General features: G+C 41.9%; 1 protein-coding gene across 4 annotated transcripts in view; it reads left to right on the forward strand.

Moving 5' to 3' along the window:
* The first annotated feature begins 4,420 nt into the window (after positions 1-4,420).
* The window catches only part of CDK6 (cyclin dependent kinase 6), a 233,256-nt gene continuing 218,503 nt past the window's right edge, over positions 4,421-19,173 (forward strand). Inside the window, exons 1-2 of one of the 4 annotated variants that reach the window (XM_067746412.1) lie at positions 4,421-4,555; positions 7,394-8,001. In XM_067746412.1, coding sequence (XP_067602513.1) covers positions 7,769-8,001 — 233 coding nt within the window. In that variant the 5' untranslated portion in view covers positions 4,421-4,555; positions 7,394-7,768. Of the gene's footprint in view, positions 4,556-5,808; positions 5,945-7,071; positions 7,282-7,393; positions 8,002-19,173 lie in introns of those variants that run through there. The other 3 variants (XM_067746414.1, XM_067746413.1, XM_067746411.1) reach the window with 3 other exon arrangements.

A 19,173-nucleotide genomic window follows, 5' to 3' on the forward strand; every position in this document is an offset into this window, starting at 1 on the left:
ATTATATAAAAAAATTATTCTAATATATCCCCCTGAAGGAAATCAATAGATTGTCCCAAAGAAGAAGGAATAAAGGATACAAAGTCAACTTTCCCATTGACAAACACTTCTTGGACATAAAATACTTGCCAGTTACTGTGCTAGGTATCGGGGATACAGAGCTATGAGAAACCTAGAACAAATTTATAGTAGGGATTAAAACTTGGATCCTCTCTTCAATTTATGGTAAACTGTTTGATCCACAGGGCTATGCTATTATGTACTTTCTTCTAGGCATTCAGAGAATTCTACAAAGAATTCCATTCTATATTATTTTCAGGGAAAATCCATAAGGAGACAACATAAGAGAGTTACCTGAATATGGATTCATACACTAGACAATCTCATTCATTGCATAATAGGATAGACATAGAATGCTGTTCATTCCAAAAGAATCAGTTATCTAGATATGCCATACCTAGAGCACTGAGGCACATCTCTTGGCCTCGGGACCTTAGCATGTGCTTTCTTCACATATTCCTACTGCCAAGCCATTCACAGGAGGTTCTCCCAGGTGACTTTCTTTGTCCTTCTTCCTATCTCCCAGATCCCACTATATCATCGTTCACCCCCACTGTGCTGGACCTTCACTGCTTCATCTGAACAGTTTATCTAGAATATGTACACACCTTTTAGCTCAACCAAAGGCAGCTATGGTGACACAATTGTTAGGCCATGTGTGCAGTTGAGATGCAAGTATAATCTTGGAAAAGAAATGTACGAAGTCAGTGAAAAGTACAGGACACTCTAAATGGAAAGGAAGTGTAGGTATTTCAGTGTGACTATCACCATCTTTGTAAATGTATTTCCATAGTTATTTTTCTGATTACTCAGAATTCTAATATACTTGATGAAAGAATCTTAAGAACATGTTTGGAACGTGTCACAACAATATGCCAAGGAACATACAGGTACTCTCACACACACACAACGGAAAAAGAAGATATGAGTGTCTATCAAAAGGAAAACATTGAAAAGATGATGACAATTATACAAATATGAACATAGTACTGACATGTTGCATAGGGATAATTATAATTTCACTCCATGAAAACGGAATGTTTTCAATAGATAATAATGTTTGGTTTTTCTCCTTAAATTTTATAAGCTACTAACTCATTATTTTTCTTCATGGCAAATATCAAAACCTTTTCAAGTTCCACTGCTCAAATGAAATGCACTAGATAATGTGCAACAAGAAGAGAAAAATCCAGATCATCTCCAAATTGACAGGAAGCAATTTATTTAGAAGGTTGAACTTAAAAAATAATTAAGTCCAGAATTTTACAATTGAAAAAGTTGGTAGTACAATTGATTTTTTTCTAGGATATTTAGCAAATTTTCAATATTATATTTTAAAGACCCCCCTCCCCCAAAAAAAACAGCTTGGAAATGCCTGGGTAGGGGTAAAGAATTATTCAAATCCATTGAATTATATTATGCTTTTTCTGTTAAAAAGTTTTTTATGGTAATTACTCAATAAAGGTAATGTTCACATACCCATATAAATCAAGTTAAAATGAAGGTAACTAATTTCAAAGTTACTAAACCAGAAAAGTTTTTTTATCAAGATGATAAACAGAACTTTATAGACCAAAAGTATAAATTTACATGGACCTCTAATTAGGATGATTGTGTAGTAGATTCTAGTAAAACCTCATTTCTGAGTTTCTAGAAAATGTATTTTATAAATTCAAATGGCTAATATAAATCAGAGATCATTTAGAATTAGATGTACATTATATAATTACTAATTTTAAACAAATTTCTTCTTTCTTAAAGTGTTAAAAATTTAATTCTGGTCTGTAATTTATATTTTTATTTTAGTGAAAACAAAAATTTACAGATATTTGGTATAAAATGTTCACACACAGAATATATCTCTTACGTGACACTAAGGAAACTTTTAGGGTAAGCTGCAACATCATATCTGGAAATAATTCCATGAATTCTAATTTTTAAAAAACTGTAAGATGATTTGCAGCTTTAGAATACCTGAGATGCAGTGTGAAAATACTGGTACAAATCACTATTCCAGAATGATGTATTCATTCATCAAAGACTCCTAAACAAAGGAGTCAGAATTTGGTTCACAGTTTATAAACTTTGTGCAAATTTTGTTATGATAACCTGTTACCCACAGAGGAAGTTATCCATAAACAAAAACAATCTGGTATTTACTAATTTTATACAATCCATTGTAAAACTTCCTGGTCTGAAGTTTTAACCAACCTGGAGTTAATGTGAGCCATAACCAGGGTGAGTGAACATGATAAATTAACAGTATCAGAGAAAGCAGATGACATAAAGAAAGGTAACACTCAGTAATAACATATATAATTAAATAAAGTTTCATTGTTTTTGACATAGCCCAAGTGATGTAGTAAGCTAAATCATGGAGTTTCTAATCCATCTATGGTTGTTACCAAATTCAGCAATTCAAAATGCAACCCAGTGTAGAAAAGACATTTTTCAGTTAATTTAAAAGATATTTACAGCTTAATATTTTTAAACAAATTATTTACTCAAATTCTTACAATCATTTGCTGGTTCCTATGACTATTTATTGACAATTATTTCTGAATTTTATAAATGTGTTAATTACCAGCAAGTAAATCATGTTTTAAAAAGCATTGATAGTGTAAGCAATTATCAAAATGGAGGATTCCCATTTGTGTCTCTGGTTTAAAGTCTAATTAGTGATTTGTAGTGATCCAATATTTTATATAAATACAAAATCCAACAATTTGCTTTCTTAAGTCTGTAAGGTATATAAGATTATAGATATCTTTACACATACAAATTTTGTTCAGAAATTGGATTTCATTTTAGAAGATATGCTTCTAAACACAAAATGTATTTTATGAACTATCTTAAGCATAAAACCCACAATTATTCACTTTTATTTTTTAAGAATAAATTATTACAATGCATTGCAAAATATTCGCTAATGGAAATGCAACAATTTTTATTTACCTAACCTGTTACTTCACACTGTAGTATAGAATCAATTTTATAAAGCAAAAGTTTGATCTACTGTGCAGTCAGAAGATTTATAAGGTAGTGTTTTCAATTCCAACAGAATTTTTCTGGGTTTTAACTTTTCCACAGAGCACTGAAATAAATAAAATTTTTTAGGGTTTGCATTAAGATATTTAAAGGGTTTCAAGTATTCTACAGATAGAGATTTTGGAAAACACTGAATTCTTTCCAAAAAAATAGCTATTTTAAGTTTTGTTTTACATCACTGTAGAAAGTCTAGAAGACTTTTATTTTTCTCCAAAATCTCATTTTCACCTGAAATAACTGTATTCAGGTTTTCTCAGCAGGTAAAGTATACATTCTTACAAGGTTTCAAATTTCAGAATTCCAATAATGCATTTAAACTGAGCACCCACCGAATCGTGTTGTTTCCTCTTTGTGTGTGTGTGCGTGTGTGTCTATTACCTTGCAGTTCTGTTCTTTACAATCAATTTCAGGCTTTTTACCTCCCCAGAAATACCTTAGTGAACCCTCAGCATTTGCTAATCTCTTAATAATTGTGAACCGGCCAGCTCCTTCAAGTAGATCGTTAACCACAAGAGTGCCTGACAATTTCCAAGTCATATCCTCTGTCCAAAAGGAAAAGATAGGGCTTTGTGAGGCCGAAAGGAAGCGAAGGAAAACAAAACAAATGTAGCTCATGCTGAAAGTGAAAAGTGCTTGGACAGATTAGTATTTTCTTTTCTGCAAGGCGTCCTGCCAATTTTTTTTTTTTAATAGAGAAGAGTTATTTTTTTGGTCTGATTTTTCAGTTTCTTGGAAAGTGTTGGTATTTACCATCCCCACCGGCCCCTCATAATTATTGTTGGTTGTTTTGTGTTTTTCCCATCCGTCTACATCACAGACTGCTGATACGCCCAGCCCGCCTCACTCTGTCAAAACCCCAACTCTGGGCGACCCTGGGTTTGGTAACTCCGGCGACTCCCGACGACACATCCCACTCTCCCTCTCACGCCTCTTATTTTAGTCGCAAGATCCCTCACTCCAGTTGCAGTGAAAGCCGGAAATTTTCATTGAACTCCCCCCTCTTTCTCGCCCCCCACTCGGAGCAGAGAGCTAGGGAGTGGGGAGGCTCAGAGCACAGCCGCGTCTCGGCCGCCTCCCCTCTCTCCGGAAGGCTTTAATTTGCACACTCGCTTGCCACTGAGAGCCGAGCCCCCAACCCCGCCGCCGGGAGGGTCTCCGGCAGAGTCAGCCTCCGGGGCCCCCAACCCCGCCCCCGTCGCCTCCCCGGCTCGGGCCCCGAGCGCCGGCCGGAGCCCCGCAGCCCCGTCCGCCCCCAGCGAGCGGCGCGGGCGGCGCCCTCCGCCGCCCCTCCTCCCTCCGCCGCAGTGCCCACCCCTTCGCCGAAGAGAGTGCTGGTAACTCCTTCCTCCAAGCCGGGTTACCTGCTCCGCGCCGCCGTGGACACGTGTGAAGGTCGGACTGATACCCGCAGCCCCTTCGCGAGGCCCGACGCGGCCGGGCCCCTCAGGTAAGGAGCTGTGCGCTCGGGTGGGTGGGCTGCGGGGTGGGGGGGAGGGTCCCCGGGGGAGATTTGGAGGCTTGGCCGGTGTCGGAGGCGAGGGTGGGTAGGGGGGACGGGGACCGGGTGGGGGGGGCGGTAGGTTCTCGGAATAGGCTTTGGTTAACCCCTTACGAACCGAGGCGCGGTAGTTATGGGGGCTAGTTTTGGGGAGCTAAAGGAGTTTCTCCTAATCCGGCCAGAGGACGCCAGATTAGGACGCCACACGAGGGACGACCCCCAACACCGAGATCCTGTGCCAGCTCACACATAGCCTTAAGCACAAACGCACCCACAAACACTTTTTATCCAGCTTCTTCAAACGGAACTCAAACTCCACTCGGAAACTCACATAATAATCCACATTTAGGGTTTAAAATGCACTGCTGTTGGGGACTCCATGGGGGAGAATGTGTTTCGGTGCCTTATGTTTATGTCCCCCGAAAGCTCGTTGAGGTACGGTGTGGGCTCCACCTTACCCACCAAGAGATAAATGTTAACGCAGACTTCTTGCTGGCAACCCCTGCGGGCGTGTTATGCACACTTAGAGGAGTGCACGCAGGCGGCCAGTGCCCAGGCTGGAAGCCCCGCAAGGATGCACGCTTGCTTTAGTTTCCCAGTTTACGTTTCTAATTTAAAATATCGAAGTTAAAACGCACGCCCCGGGGTGAGCACCTTCGGGCCCAGCACCGCGCCCGTCAGTGTGCACGTGGGCGCATCTACTTGTGCGCACACGCGGGAGTCGTGGTCCCTGGTGCGGCCTCTTGTCGCTGCGCTGGTGGCGACCCTTGCGGTGCTTGGCAGGCTTCGGGAGAGGCACATGAAGGATTTCATTGAGTGTGAAGACAGAGAGCAGAGACAGAAAGCAGAAGGAGGCGGCTGCAGCCTTTGTAGTCGCGGAGGAATGCGGAAATGTTGAAGCACTATGTCAAACTTTTTTGAAATGGGGTCAAGACACATTCAGCCAGCGTGGGAAAGCAACAACAACAACAAAAAAAAAGTGGAGGAGAGGGGGGGAAAAGGCACTGCTGCTCCCGTTTCTCTCCGCCGGAGCCTACAGTCCCGGGAGCGAGGGGGGAGAGCGGGGGCGGGCGGTGCGGGGCCAGGCGGGGGCAGCGGGCGCAGTTCCCTGCGGGGGTGGGACGTCCCCGACGCTTCCTTCGCTGCCGAGCGGCGGTCAGGACTGGGGAGCGGAGGGGAGGGGGGGCCGCGGGAGGGGGCGGGCTGCGCAGCCTGCGGCGGCTCCTCAGCTACCTGTGTGGCCCTCGGCCTGCCTCAGACCGCGGTGCTGGCTCTAGGGGCTCGTTCCTCGGCTCCCCCAGGATTCGCCTTCACCTTTTAAGGAGAGTTTTGAATAGAGTGAGTGTGAGGGTCTCTGCCCTCGCTGCGGGCCCCTCCGCCCGCAGGCCGTGGGGGTCGCGCATTTTGTTTCTATAATGCCTGGCAGAAGGCGACCGCGCCAGCGGTTGCCGGGCAGGTAATTCCGAGGTGCCCCGAGAATTTCGGACACGCGGCTGTAGTGGCGAATGTCCGGCCGAGGCCAAAGCGGCGGTGGGGAGGAGGTTCCCTGGGTCCTGGATTGCAGCCGAATGGGAAGGGATAGTGCGTCGTCCCCTACCCACCCCACTTTGTTGTGTGGGGGGCTCCTGGGGGGCCACTGGCTGCTGTTCGGACCCGGCCTTAAGCCGAAAGGGGAATGGAGCAGCCACCTCTGCTGCCTACTTTGGGGACGACCCTGGGAGTGGGGAAGGGTTCGCGAGTCCAGGCCTCAAGGGCGCAACCCCTTCTCACTTTCCCCTGGAGGCTCAGCATTTACTCCCCCCGCCCACCCCTTTTAAGGGGAGGCTGAGTTTTGCTCAGGTTCAATCGGTTGAAAATTTCTAGGCGAGTCACGGTTATGCTGCCTTCCTTCTGAAGTTGTTCTCCAAGGAGACAACAAGCTGAAGTGCGGTGAACACCTCTTTCTCCCACTCTTAGGGTCCCGTGGGCGACTTCCCACCCCACCCCCAGGGCCCTGTCGCTCACCCACCCCCGAGGAGCGGGAGCTCCAGCCCTCCCCGACCTGATGGGTCTCCACCAGGGAGGTCCTCTAGGTCGGAGGAAGAATTCCGCTTCCAATCCAGATTCCTTTACCCTAAAAAGACCATTTGTGTGTGCAAGTCGTTTTAAAATGTGTCCTCGTAGAAAAACTGAAAGTGGAAAGAAAGGAAGCAATTTCCGAGCAGATGTCTGACCACCCCTTCTCGCACACTCCCAGCTTCGGGTTACAGGGTCCTGGGAGCCCCCACCCACATTCTGCGGCCGCACACCAGTGGACCCGCGGTCTCTCCACACCAGGTTGTGCACGACCCCGAAACGCCCCACGGCATCCCAGGAGCCCCTCTCCCTGCACCTCCAGGCCTGGGCAGGCGGGGAGGGTAGCAGCACAGCACAATGATATAAGGATAAATATTAAGCCGTGACATTGACGTGCCCGGCGCCTCCCCTCCCCCGCGCTCCCGGCACACTCTGGGCTGCTTGGCACGCCCCCTCTCGTTCCACTGCGTCTCGCGCCCCGCGCTCATCCCCGAGGGGCCCCTGCAACCTCTCCGCGCGAAGACGGCTCCAGCTCTGCAGGGAAAGAAAAGTAACTTCGCTTTTCTCGGAGGAACCAGGAAGGATTAAGCGGCCTGGGAGAGGGCAGGAGCTCGCAGAGGGTAGCGAAGGGGGCTTCGTAAAGGAGGAGGAGGGGTGTCTACAGGAACCCCGAGGAAGGCGCCTGGGATGTCTGATTACACTTTCTTCTTGTCCTCCCGTCTTCTCTTTTAGGTGGAAGGACTGTGGAGTGAGACGCGCTCGAGCAAAGACTATGTAATCGCCTTGGTGCCTGTACTGAGGACTGAGCTTCGGGGAGGGAAGAGGAGGGATCGGCTTGCTCCTCGGCGACTCGGCAGGCGGAGTTTCGCAGCGGCGGCACCAGGGTTGTGCCCGCCCGCGGGGAGGTCGCTCCATCCAGCCCCGGCGGCCGCGAGAGTCCGAGCGCCGGACCGCGGTAGTCGGCGGGGGTGAGAGAGAGCGAGATCGAGCTCTAGGGCGCGAGGGAGCGGGCCGGGGGTCCGGGAGGAGGCGAGCAGCGGCCACGAGCGAGCCGAGCGCGCCCCCCGCCCGCCCCAGCGGCGCCGTGCCGGGCGGCGTCCGGGCGGCATGGAGAAGGACGGCCTGAGCCGTGCCGACCAGCAGTACGAATGCGTGGCGGAGATCGGGGAGGGCGCCTATGGGAAGGTGTTCAAGGCCCGGGACCTGAAGAACGGAGGCCGTTTCGTGGCGCTGAAGCGCGTGCGAGTGCAGACCGGCGAGGAGGGCATGCCGCTCTCTACCATCCGCGAGGTGGCGGTGCTGAGGCACCTGGAGACCTTCGAGCACCCCAACGTGGTCAGGTGAGCGGTGGAGCGGCGCCCGCGCCGTCTGGGGCCGCGCGCCGTGGGAGGGCCGGGACAGGGATCCTGGGGCCCACGAAGATTGAGGGGCGGGGGGGCGGCTAGGGAGGCCCGGCGCGACCCGTTGACCTTACCGAGTGAGAGTAAGTTTTGTCGACAGAGCCACGAGCCAGAGCCGGTGACCTTGCCAGACAGCGAACAGAAAGACAAGTCATAAAATGTGACCTGCGCAGGCCTCCTTGCCGCTGTGCAAGTTCTAAGTGTTTTCTCCCTGCCCACCCTGAAAGGGATCCAGAAAGATGGGCGTCTTTTAGGGACAGAACAGGCCAACCTGAGACGCGCCCCTCCAGCCCCAGCATGGTTTCCATGGCCATTGGGGGAATTTTTGAGAGAATGAGTGAGAGGTCTGAGGATATGGTGATGATTAGTAGAAAGAAAGCTTTATTGTCGGGGCCTAGTAGAAATAAGGTTTAAAAGTGCAGAAACTTTTAAGAATAGTTTTGCCAGTCACACCTACAGTTTCTTTTTATTAACGTTGCATAATAATAAGGATTTCTGATGGTCTGAGGACTTCAGTGCTGATGCCCAGTTTGTGTCATTTAAAAAATTTCTTCCCAAAATGTTACCTGTTTGCATTACTTTATGTCTCTGGGCCAGCATAGTCCTTAGACTCCTTCTCCAAAGGGTCAGATGTGAGTCCAGGTTGTGGAATCTTTATATTCTAAAGGTGCTGCCCTTGCTTTTCCTGGGTGGGTTGTGCTGGTGGGCGAGGAGGCACCAGTACTTATAGCCTCTCTTGTGTGGTAACCAGTATTAAACCAAAGTGTTTGTCGCTTAAGATATATGATGTTTTCTTAGTGATCCTGGAATTTCCCCATTGTGTGTTTGACATTGTGTGGTGTGTCATCCTTTTCTTTTTAAAACAGAGGTGCATAGTTTTAAGCTGAAAAGGAATGCCCAGAAACTTCTACAAATCAGGGTGTGATTTCACCTTTCTCAACTCCTAAGATAGTATGTTCCAAAAAGGAGGTCTTGAGGTCTTCTTCCTGTCTTCTCATCCGTCTAGGGGTTCTGTTCAACAAATATGTGTCTACTACTGTATGTGTGCTGTGGATGAAATTATGTAAATAAGCACAGCTAAATATTTTTGTAAAAAAGTCAAACAGTTTAACATTAGTCATCAAAGCGGAGAGACCCAAGGCTGACCTTTGAAATACCAAGCCCTCTATAGTTTCAGGGAGCCCAAGTGTCTACAGAATCTTCCTGGGAGGTTTCAGCTTGTCTCCTCTTATCCCAGGTTGGATGATTTGTGTTGTGCTTTGTTCCTGACACAGTCAGACTCAGGCTAGAAGGCAGCAAAGAATCATAAATACCTAAATAAAGTAGTAAATGGCTATAATGACAGGACCCTAATATACCTCTATTTTAGCCAGTAAAGAAGAGAGGGACAAAAGATAATGAGACTGAGGGAATCAGTGTTTTAGGAAGATGGGATTATAAATAAAAGCAATAGATAACCTTTTGTGTGTATGTTTTCTTTGTTGAAAAACAACAAAAACCCTTTTGGGGAGTCTTTTGTGATATTGGAGAGAAAAGTTAAGGGTACATTTTGTCCCCTGTAACTTAGTTATCTTCTTAGTGGAATCACCTAGACACTTCCCAAAGGGTGAATTCCACCACTAGAATTGTAGGTCCAAAGTTCTTGTTTTATTTTGTCTGTTACCTTTGGATAGCGTCCAGTTAAGGATGATTATCATGTATATAAATAAAATCATGTTCTTCCAATTGTAGCAGTGTTACAGAGGCACCCCGGTGTAACATCCTTTAAAAAACACAATTTATTCTTGTGACAGAGGAAGGTTGTTTTTGTCATTGTGCTGGTAGATTTTGGCTAATCCATCTTATTCTCTTGATTTAGTCTCTTGAGGTTGGCATGTCTTTACAGATTTCTAACTAACCCATGTCTTGGATTCTATACTGAGAAATTTTAGGAGACTATACTTTACAAGTTGAAGACAAAGGCATCATTTTCTAAAACTATGTCACATGTTAAGTGGTGATGATGACATCTACCTCTTAAGAATTGTGAGGAGAAACTGAGATAGTGTCTATGAAAACACTTTGTAAATTTAAGAATGCTTCAAATGTCCACATATTATTTGTGTTCAGGCAGGTTAGCGTGGCCCTTGCCATGGAGAAAGTTCCCAGTAAGGCCTCAGTTCACCTGACCTTTCCTGTAGAACAAGTCATACTCAAGCCCAGACATTACAGGCTCTGGAACCAAGAAGCTGCTTGAATATAATGAGACTGTAGTTTGTCAGAAAAGACCATCAGTCAAATGCCATGAAATTCAGTGACACTTCAGAAAATTATTGATGATGTCATCCTCACGGGCTGCAGATCTCCATTCCGTTTTGTTTCCTTCCTGTTTCTTCTCTTCCACTTCTGCCTTGGGGCAATTACTGGCCCCCATGACTTACTTAGCTGGACTAGGAATTCAGATTTTAGAGGATGCTGATATTTGTTCAGGCAGGATCAGGAAGTCAAGCACAGGTGACAACAAATTCTTTCCTTCCAAGGGAGAGTTGTCAAAGTTGGGCCCCCAAACCTGTCATTTATTGTTGTCCCGCAGGATCCGTTTTACAGTCCTATGGCTGGTTCTATAAAGGTTTCTTAAAAGGGCAGACGCCTTAATAAGTGCCTTCAAGTCCCAAGTAATTGATCATGATCATAGGCACCTCCCAGAGATAGTTAAGCTTCTAAGCTTGAAGGAGCATAATAAACATATTCATTTTTCAAAAGTTTAAGATTTAATTTTGATGGATTTGCCCAAAAAACTGTCTTGTTATTGCTGGCACTGGTACTGCCTGCATGCACAGGGATGATAACTTGAAATTCTTGCTTACCTGTGCTTGATATATCCCAGGCCCAGGCTCGATCAGCCAGTCAGTGTCTGGGATGTAGACTTACTTGTATTTTGCAGTTGGTAATCCCAAATCCTGGAGACTTTGCCAGAATCACACTTCAGTATCAGCTTACATTAGAGCTTCTGCACTCCACAAACGAATCCTATTTTACATTCTGAACTAAATATATATAGTAGATAAAGTAATATGTTTTATCAGCAATCTATTCATTCATCAAATATTTACTGAGGGCCCAGTATTTGCCAGACACTGCTGGAAGCTGGGGATACATCAGTGAACAAGTCAAAAAAGTCTCTACATTTACAGAACTTAACCTTGTAATGGGATGAGCAGTTCTTTTATCTTTTTAAAAATTCAGTTCTCTTTATTTCCATTGGCTTGTTTTGCTATATTTAAGCTAACCATTTTTTTCAGAGCAACTAATATTTGTGGTAATTTGGTTACCCTGAATTTGCTGATTGAATAGTTAGATAACTAAAACACTAATCAGAATCAGATGCTTTTGGGGGATTAAATTTCACTTTAGGCACAAAAAAAGAGATCAGTATAAGAAGATGTTGACATGTAATTAATAGATATAGATACGAACATTTGAACTCCACTTACTCAACAAGGATTTAGGAAGGGACCTAATGTTTAAAAAACGTGGGGTTAGGTGCTGGGAAAGATACTTGGGTAAATCATACCTGGCTACTCCTCCCAAGTAATTCCCCTGTTTTTGAAGAAGTAAGATGATCATCATAACCCCCGATACATGATAGTATCATGTCACTACAAAGTCCTGGTAAGTGCTATCAGTGTTGTCTCCAGGGATTAAATTTGTTAGTGTAGCAGTAAAGGTAATTCAAATTCAAGTACTGGTTCATGAAACTACAACTCATGGTATTTCAGTGAGTAAACTTGTGTCTAAATATGTTAAATCATGATTATTAGTATATTTAATCACTGCTTAAAAACGCCAGAAAAATGCGTGCAGCTCAATGATTATTAGGTCATAACCTCAGGTGGGTTAGTTCATGGGAATCCTTCTGAATAAAAGTGGTGTTTTGTAGGTGAATAATATGTTCATTAGGGCTTGTCTCAGTGAAGGCAGGAAAAGCAGGAGTTTAAATTGCCTTTTTAAATGTCAGTATGTGGAAAGTGTGTTTGGTCTTTCATTCTCTAACAGTTCCTGAGAAGGTCCCAATTTATTGAGCTTATTTAGTAAATACACATTTTCACAATGATGTTCTGCCCATTCCTTGTTCCTGCAGAACTTGGTCGTGCTGAATTGTTGCCATTGATTGCACTGTATCCTTTTTTTTTTTTTTTTTTTTTTTGCTGTACGCAGGCCTCTGTGGCCTCTCCCTTCTTCCGTTGCGGAGCACAGCCTCCGGGCGCGCAGGCTTAGCGGCCATGGCTCATGGGCCCAGCCGCTCCGCGGCATGTGGGATCTTCCCAGACCGGGGCACGAACCCGTATCCCCTGCATCGGCAGGCGGACTCTCAACCACTGCGCCACCAGGGAAGCCCTGCACTGTATCCTTTTTACACAACTATTATCACCATGGAATTACTAGAAGTTTTCTATCAAGGAGAAAATGGCTTCTAAAAGGGAAACTTGTATAAATGTGAATATCTTTTGGTGTATTTTCTTATGTTTAAGACAAGGGTAAATGGATATCTATGAAAATAGACTCCTTGTTAAAAGTAAATTACCCTTAAAAAAATATGCCTCACTATTGATGATTTTCTAGGAATGTTTTTTAAGAACAAAACATCCAGTACTCACACTGTGTCGTTGGAAACTCATGAATATTAGGGTTGAAAGATACTTTGGAAGTCTTTCAACCCTTTTATATTATAGATAAAGAACCTAAAGGCCAGAGATCAGGCAGCTTGTCTGTCATGCCATTTTAAAGTCATTGACTTTCTCTAAAATCTGAGTAGAAATTTTAAAATAATTCTTTTTGTTTGGTGGAAGAAGTTAACTCAAGTGAGTACATTTCTAGTTCGGAAAATATGAGCTATATGTAGACAAAGGTGATAGTTTGCCAGGAATAAATGACATATCAACTCAGGAAGTTCCTGAATTCTGCAGTATGCCTTACTGAAGTAAATCTGTAAAAAGTGTGATGATTATCCATTAAATTCTGCTTTTAAGGAAGTTGGGTAATAACTATGATTATTTAAATAGCTGGAGTTAAATAATAATATGGGTAAATAATGTAGTTAAATAATTAAGTAATAATATTGAATTCATTTTAGACAGAATAGTTAAAAACATCTAAATGCTTGGTACTCGTCGTATGAATGAGCTATTACATAATGCAGCTCTGGCATCTAATACCCATTTAGTGAAATAAATACCATAATACTTGAAAATTAGGTAGCATAACAACCTCTAGACACCTAAGCAAATATGTTTTACCCATGCTTCTTGAAGAACTAGTAACACGATTTCTATTTCTTATGAAGTTCAGATAAGCTTCTCAGTCTTCTTAGGAAAGAAATTAATTGTGAGCTTCCTGCTGTGGTAGAACATAGCAGGGATGAAATCTGGGTGCAGGAGGAGTGGCAGTAGAAGAAGGTAGTATTGGTAATGTTGGGCTATGTTCAAGGGCCAGGAGGTAGCACTGAAAATGGACACAGGTGGTTGGTAACAAGCCTGCCTGTGTAAAGGTTACCATTTGAGTGGTGTTCTGTAGATGCTAAGTCTGCTGGGACAGGCAGGTGAGCAGTCAGAGGGAGGAGTTTTATAAGAGCCACTGGGCAGTTGTTTTGAATGTCACCAATGTGCTGCCATACTTGATTTTGTTTTACCAGCTGCACATGTAACTGCTCTCCACTGAGGTGAAATAAAGGCATCTTAAGGCATGTGGCAGGAATCTGTGTGAGTGTGCAGTAGTAGCCTGGAAGTCCATTTGGGATGGAATCATTATTAAACACTTAGTAGTTTACCTAAATTTGGACGGTAACTGACTTTGTCATTTAAGTAGCCATTTTAATTATTGATTCCTGTTTACCCTTCCTAAAGGATTTTAGTTCAGTAGAGTTAGAATCACAGTATAAGAATTTTTTCATTGAAGAGGGTCTTAGGTTTAACCTAAACCAACCCCCTTTGGCCTGTGTAGGAATTGTTTTGTAAATGCATAAAAGAATTGTCGTATTTTTAGTCAGCTATTTTATTCCTTAGTTATATGCATTGTAGATACAAACTGAGGATGACTAAGGTTCAAACGCAGGTTTATATCCAGTGTTAACAGGACAGGATGACTAATGGTCACTGTATATTAGAAAACATTCCCTTGGGATAGAAAAGTATTTTCTGTTTAATGATTTTATGTTTGCTGACTTGAAGACAAGGATTGCATGTATCTTTTATATTCCTGAATAGCAGTGTCCGTACTGTTAGTTGCCCAATATGTTTCCTGAATGAATGATGTAGAATAAATTATAGACCCCTTAGATGAGAACTTTTCATCCTTTTAGAGTTGCGTATAGCATGAGTAGGTATCTCCGCCTAACACTGGGAGATTATTGGTATTAACTGTACAGTATCTGTATACCAAGGCTGTATAATAAGAGCATTCAAATACTTATTGATATTTTAAATTTTCCCTGTGACTGTCCATTTCTTCATCTTTAGTACTAGCTTCAACTTTGATAGGATTTCCTTGTGTTCTTCGTGTGCATTTGCTGCATGTATCCTACAGTCAGACTGACTAATCCATTTCCCCTACATATATATGCTCCTTGCCATCACCTCTTCAACTTTAGTTGGGGCTGATCTCAGAATGTGTACACAGTGTTCCTCCCTGTACCACTCTTTCCACCTGTTGAAGCATCTGTCAGAACCAAGCTCTAATGCCACCTTTTTGTGTGTGTGGTGTACTCCTTAATACCTTCATTTGGATAAAATTTCTGCTTCCTTTGAACCCTGACAACTTTGGCCCTCCCTTATGGCACTTAGTCTATGTCTGCTCTTTAATATTATTATGTCTGTTATGTAAGATATAATATTAATCTTCCCCCCCACCCGCCGTTTTCCACACCCCAGCTGTGAGCTCCTTGAGGCAGGGAATGTGTTTTGGGTCATGTCTGTTTACATTCTACATCCAGTGGAAATAAATGAACAAGTGAATGAAATAATGGAAAGGACGTCCAGTTACTGAGTAAGGCACCACGTGGATTATTTCCATCACATGCATGTTAATACTAAGGAGTGTCAAATAAAGAGGGAAAATGGATCTGTATATTGGGTTATGCTTACTTGGTTTCCTGGGAATAATAAATACTGAAAAGAGAAAGTTTCATTTTTGTTTTATTCCAATCTTTATAGTTTATATTAAAGTGAGTTATAAAATTTAAGTAGTTCCCATAGTTGACTGCACAGTCTTGGACTTAATTTACATACTGTAGAGAAGACATTAACATTAGGAAACGTGCACACATCCAGTAAAAGTTGAAAACGGTTTGCACATCTTTTAATGTAATAATGTATTCTGGATACACTTTAATCAATTGCTTGAATTCTTCTACTTTTTTTCCCCGCTAATTTGGCTTTCTGTACTGGAAAAACCCTTGTTTTCTTGTTCCTTGCTGTATCCCAGGCACTTAGCGTGGTGGCCAGCATCTTGTAGCCCAGAATAAATATCTGTGAATGAATGAATGAGTATGTGCCATCTAGGAATTCAGAATTGATTTTTTTTTTAGTCAGAATTGGGTAATAATGTCTGAAAGCATATGTAAGATCTATAGCTTTCAACAAGTATTTATTGATTATCTGCCGTATTAAGCATTTTGTTAAACTTGATTGACAGTGATTACAGAAAGTACCTACATCTTGAAATGTTTACCCCCAAAATGGTATTAACTCTGAAATTTGTTTCAAAATGGGGTAGAGCTGAAACAAGCTGAACGTTGTTGAAGCTGTGGAAATTCTTTATACTATTCTCTCCTCATTTGTATATATTTGAAATTTTCCATTGTAATAAGTTTAAAATATGTTCCCAGTCAGGGACTAAGAGAATAATTGATTCTATTCTGACTCCTCTATTAGCTGAGTGACCTGGAGTTTCCCACAATAAAATAGAAATTATTACAACTCTTTTGACCTGAGAGTTACTATGATCAAATGGAATTATGTCTATGAAGGTCAAATATTACACAAATATAAGATATTAACAAAACAAATTCTGCCCTTGAGTAGTTTATAATTTTGTGGAGGAAACTGACATGTACACAGATATCTGTATTGCTGATTGGTAGTGCTTTCATCCCCCCCGCCCACACACACAATGTGAAAGTATGAATGGAACTAAGTATTTCTGAAAAGTATTGGATTTATAGTAATTATAGTAAAGTACAATCTTTAATCTATGTATTGGTAATTTGTGTCGCCTTTACCCAATACTGTATCCTATTCACTAATGGATTTATTGTGGGCAGGTCTGAGGACATAGCACTCCTGAGAACACATTGTCAAAATTGTTGGGAGTTTGATGATTTCTTTTTTATTTCACTATTCAAATTAACTCAAAGAGGAGTTGAATTCTTTGTTCGTTCTTTCTCCCTCTCTTTTTTAATTTCAAAATCTCAAACAGAATTATTCCTTTTGAGGTTACGCATTGGAATTGCTGCTTGTTTGTTTTCTGAGGCTCTTATGGCATGACTGCCTTATGACATTTCAAATTTCGTTTCATATATTCTGTGTTTAAGTCATTAAGACCTGTCCACAGAAAGGAAGCAGTTCTCTTTCAGGGGCAGTAATCTCTAGTGAAATATATTTTTTATTTTTTTTCCTTTGATTACTAAGTAATCTCAAAATTTTCTGTGTTAGGTATTCCTAATGATTAGTATAAAACATTTACTTTTCCTAAAATGTTTTCTTTTTAGAAGGTATAAAAGTGTAAAGTTGGGAACGTTAACACTTAACCCTGTTCAGCAGCAGAACAAGAAAAACAAAAGACGTCTTTGCATTTAAAATTTTAGGTTATTGTCTCTGACCAATACATTTTAAAACTTTCTGGTGGAAATCAAGAAACTATCTGAGTAGTTTCAAGCTGAGAGTTTTAAATGATGTCATCTACGTTCCAACTGTGTAGAATCACCTAAAGAAGTTATTAAATAGCCTTGGGTGAAAATGGGATGTTTTCTTGTTGAGCCATAAGAAAGCAAGAGATAGATTTAGAGATTGGGCTAGAATGGACTGTTGTTGCTGATCATGAATGAAGTGTATTTAAATTATGGAAGTCCCCTTAAAGAACTAGGACAGCATCCCTTCTTTGAAATAACACACTTCTTACATATTAAGACACAAAAAAGAGTTGCGACATCCTTTTAGTCATTACAAATTATTTGAAGCCCGTGAAGTTTAATCAGTGGTAATTTAGCTAACCAAGAGTTCATTAGACTAGAACTTAGGGTTGATGATGCCAGTTGGGTCCTCAACTAAACCAGTTAGTTTTGCAAAGAGAAAAAGATTGACTCAGAGGGATGGGATTGGTTTCCAGGAGAACTATACAAAAGCATGGTTGATTCGGTGGTACCAATTCCTGATCCTAGAAAAACAGGATTTTTGAGATGAGTCAAGAGTCGCATCTTTGTTTATGAAAAACGGTATAGTTTTTTTTTTTTCCCACTTTAGTTGATGAAATAAAATTGAGAGGTGAAACCATCATTAGGCCAGTAGAGAATGGTCAAGAGATGTATCTTATGAACTGAAAGGACCACATGCTCATTAAAAGGAGGGAAGAATGTGGCAGAAGATGAGCTAAGTTGGGGTAGAGGTGAGAGAGAGTGTATGGTGAAGATGTAAAACAGTGACAGAACCTGGCATTGCTTACGTAAATCTGAATTTTCTTAGACTTCAAAATTTGAAACCTAGTGATCTGAAAGTAGATGAAAATTCTGGCACGTTTGGAAAGACCACAGCCAGTGCTTGTTGAATAAGTAAACTCAGACTATCATTCTTTTAATTCCATAATGATAAAAATGTCATAGTTGTCTGATTGCTTTTTCTTGGGAGCCTTATTTTAGCCATCTTTACATTGTCCATTGTGCCTCGCACTCAAATATGTTGAAGTAATGCATGAATTAATACAGAATGTAAGTTACCCATTAGAACATAAGCTCCATGAGAGCAGGAAGTTTTGTCCATTTTATTCAGTGCTTTAATTCTCAATATCTAGAACAGTGCCTGGCACATAAATATCTGTTGAGTGACTTACTGAATAATTAAACTGGGAGCAAAGATTACTCTTTTACACAAGTTTTATGAGAGTAAAAGTGTATATTAACACCAAAATTTAGCACATATGTTATTTTTCTATTCACTCATTAGTATTGCATTTAAAACTCTAGGATTACATAGTCTCTAATAATTATAGTAATAAATTGGATTATGACTTAGCGATTAGGAGTTATTTAATAATTTAATGATTAGCAAGTAGACTGGACACTAAGATATATCCTCTCTGAACTAATTCTTCTGATGTTTTCATTCAATTATGAACATAATTTTATATAAACAATATTAACTGGCATTTTATATGGTTGTATCATTTGCGGCAGAATTGACTTAGATGTTTTGGTGGGAATTTTAAGACATAGTTTCAGGTTGTGAAATTTTATAAAAAGGATTGACATACATTCTCTTAAAGAGTTTGACATAAGTTGTAAAGTTGTCGTATAAGCGTCTGTAGCTGTCCTTACAAGTGGCCAGTCCCATCGTGAACCTTGTCCCAATACTCCTATTTGGTGCTGCCATTCCAAGCACCTTTCTTTTCTGCTTAGACCAGTTGATTATCATCATCTAAGGAGTCTGACATTACTTAGTTATGACTACTACTACTACTAATAATAATGGAAAGAAAAGGAGAAAAAAGCGAAAGAGGAAGGAAAAAAGGGAAGAATGGAATGGAATAGAACAGGAGAAGATAGAATAGGGTGAAAATCTGTGGTGGTCCCAGTCGATTGTCAGGTGTGTTGCAAGGAGTTGTTACTAAAGTAGAATACCAAGGGAGTCGTTCGTCGTTTTTTATTTAAAGTAATTACATTTTCTGTTAAAGAAATTGTTCTGATAAATATTGCTGTGTAGTAAATTACCCCAGAACTTAGGGGCGTAAAACAACCATTTTCTTATGTTCGAGGATTCAGTGGCTGGGGAACAGAGCACAGTGAGAATGGTTTATCTTTCTGACGTCTGAGGCTTCAGCTGGGGTCGACACAGCAGCTGGGGGTTTGATTCATCTTGAGATGATGTC

The sequence above is a fragment of the Pseudorca crassidens genome, chromosome 8, assembly GCF_039906515.1.
Source record: "Pseudorca crassidens isolate mPseCra1 chromosome 8, mPseCra1.hap1, whole genome shotgun sequence".
Lineage (NCBI taxonomy): Eukaryota > Metazoa > Chordata > Mammalia > Artiodactyla > Delphinidae > Pseudorca > Pseudorca crassidens.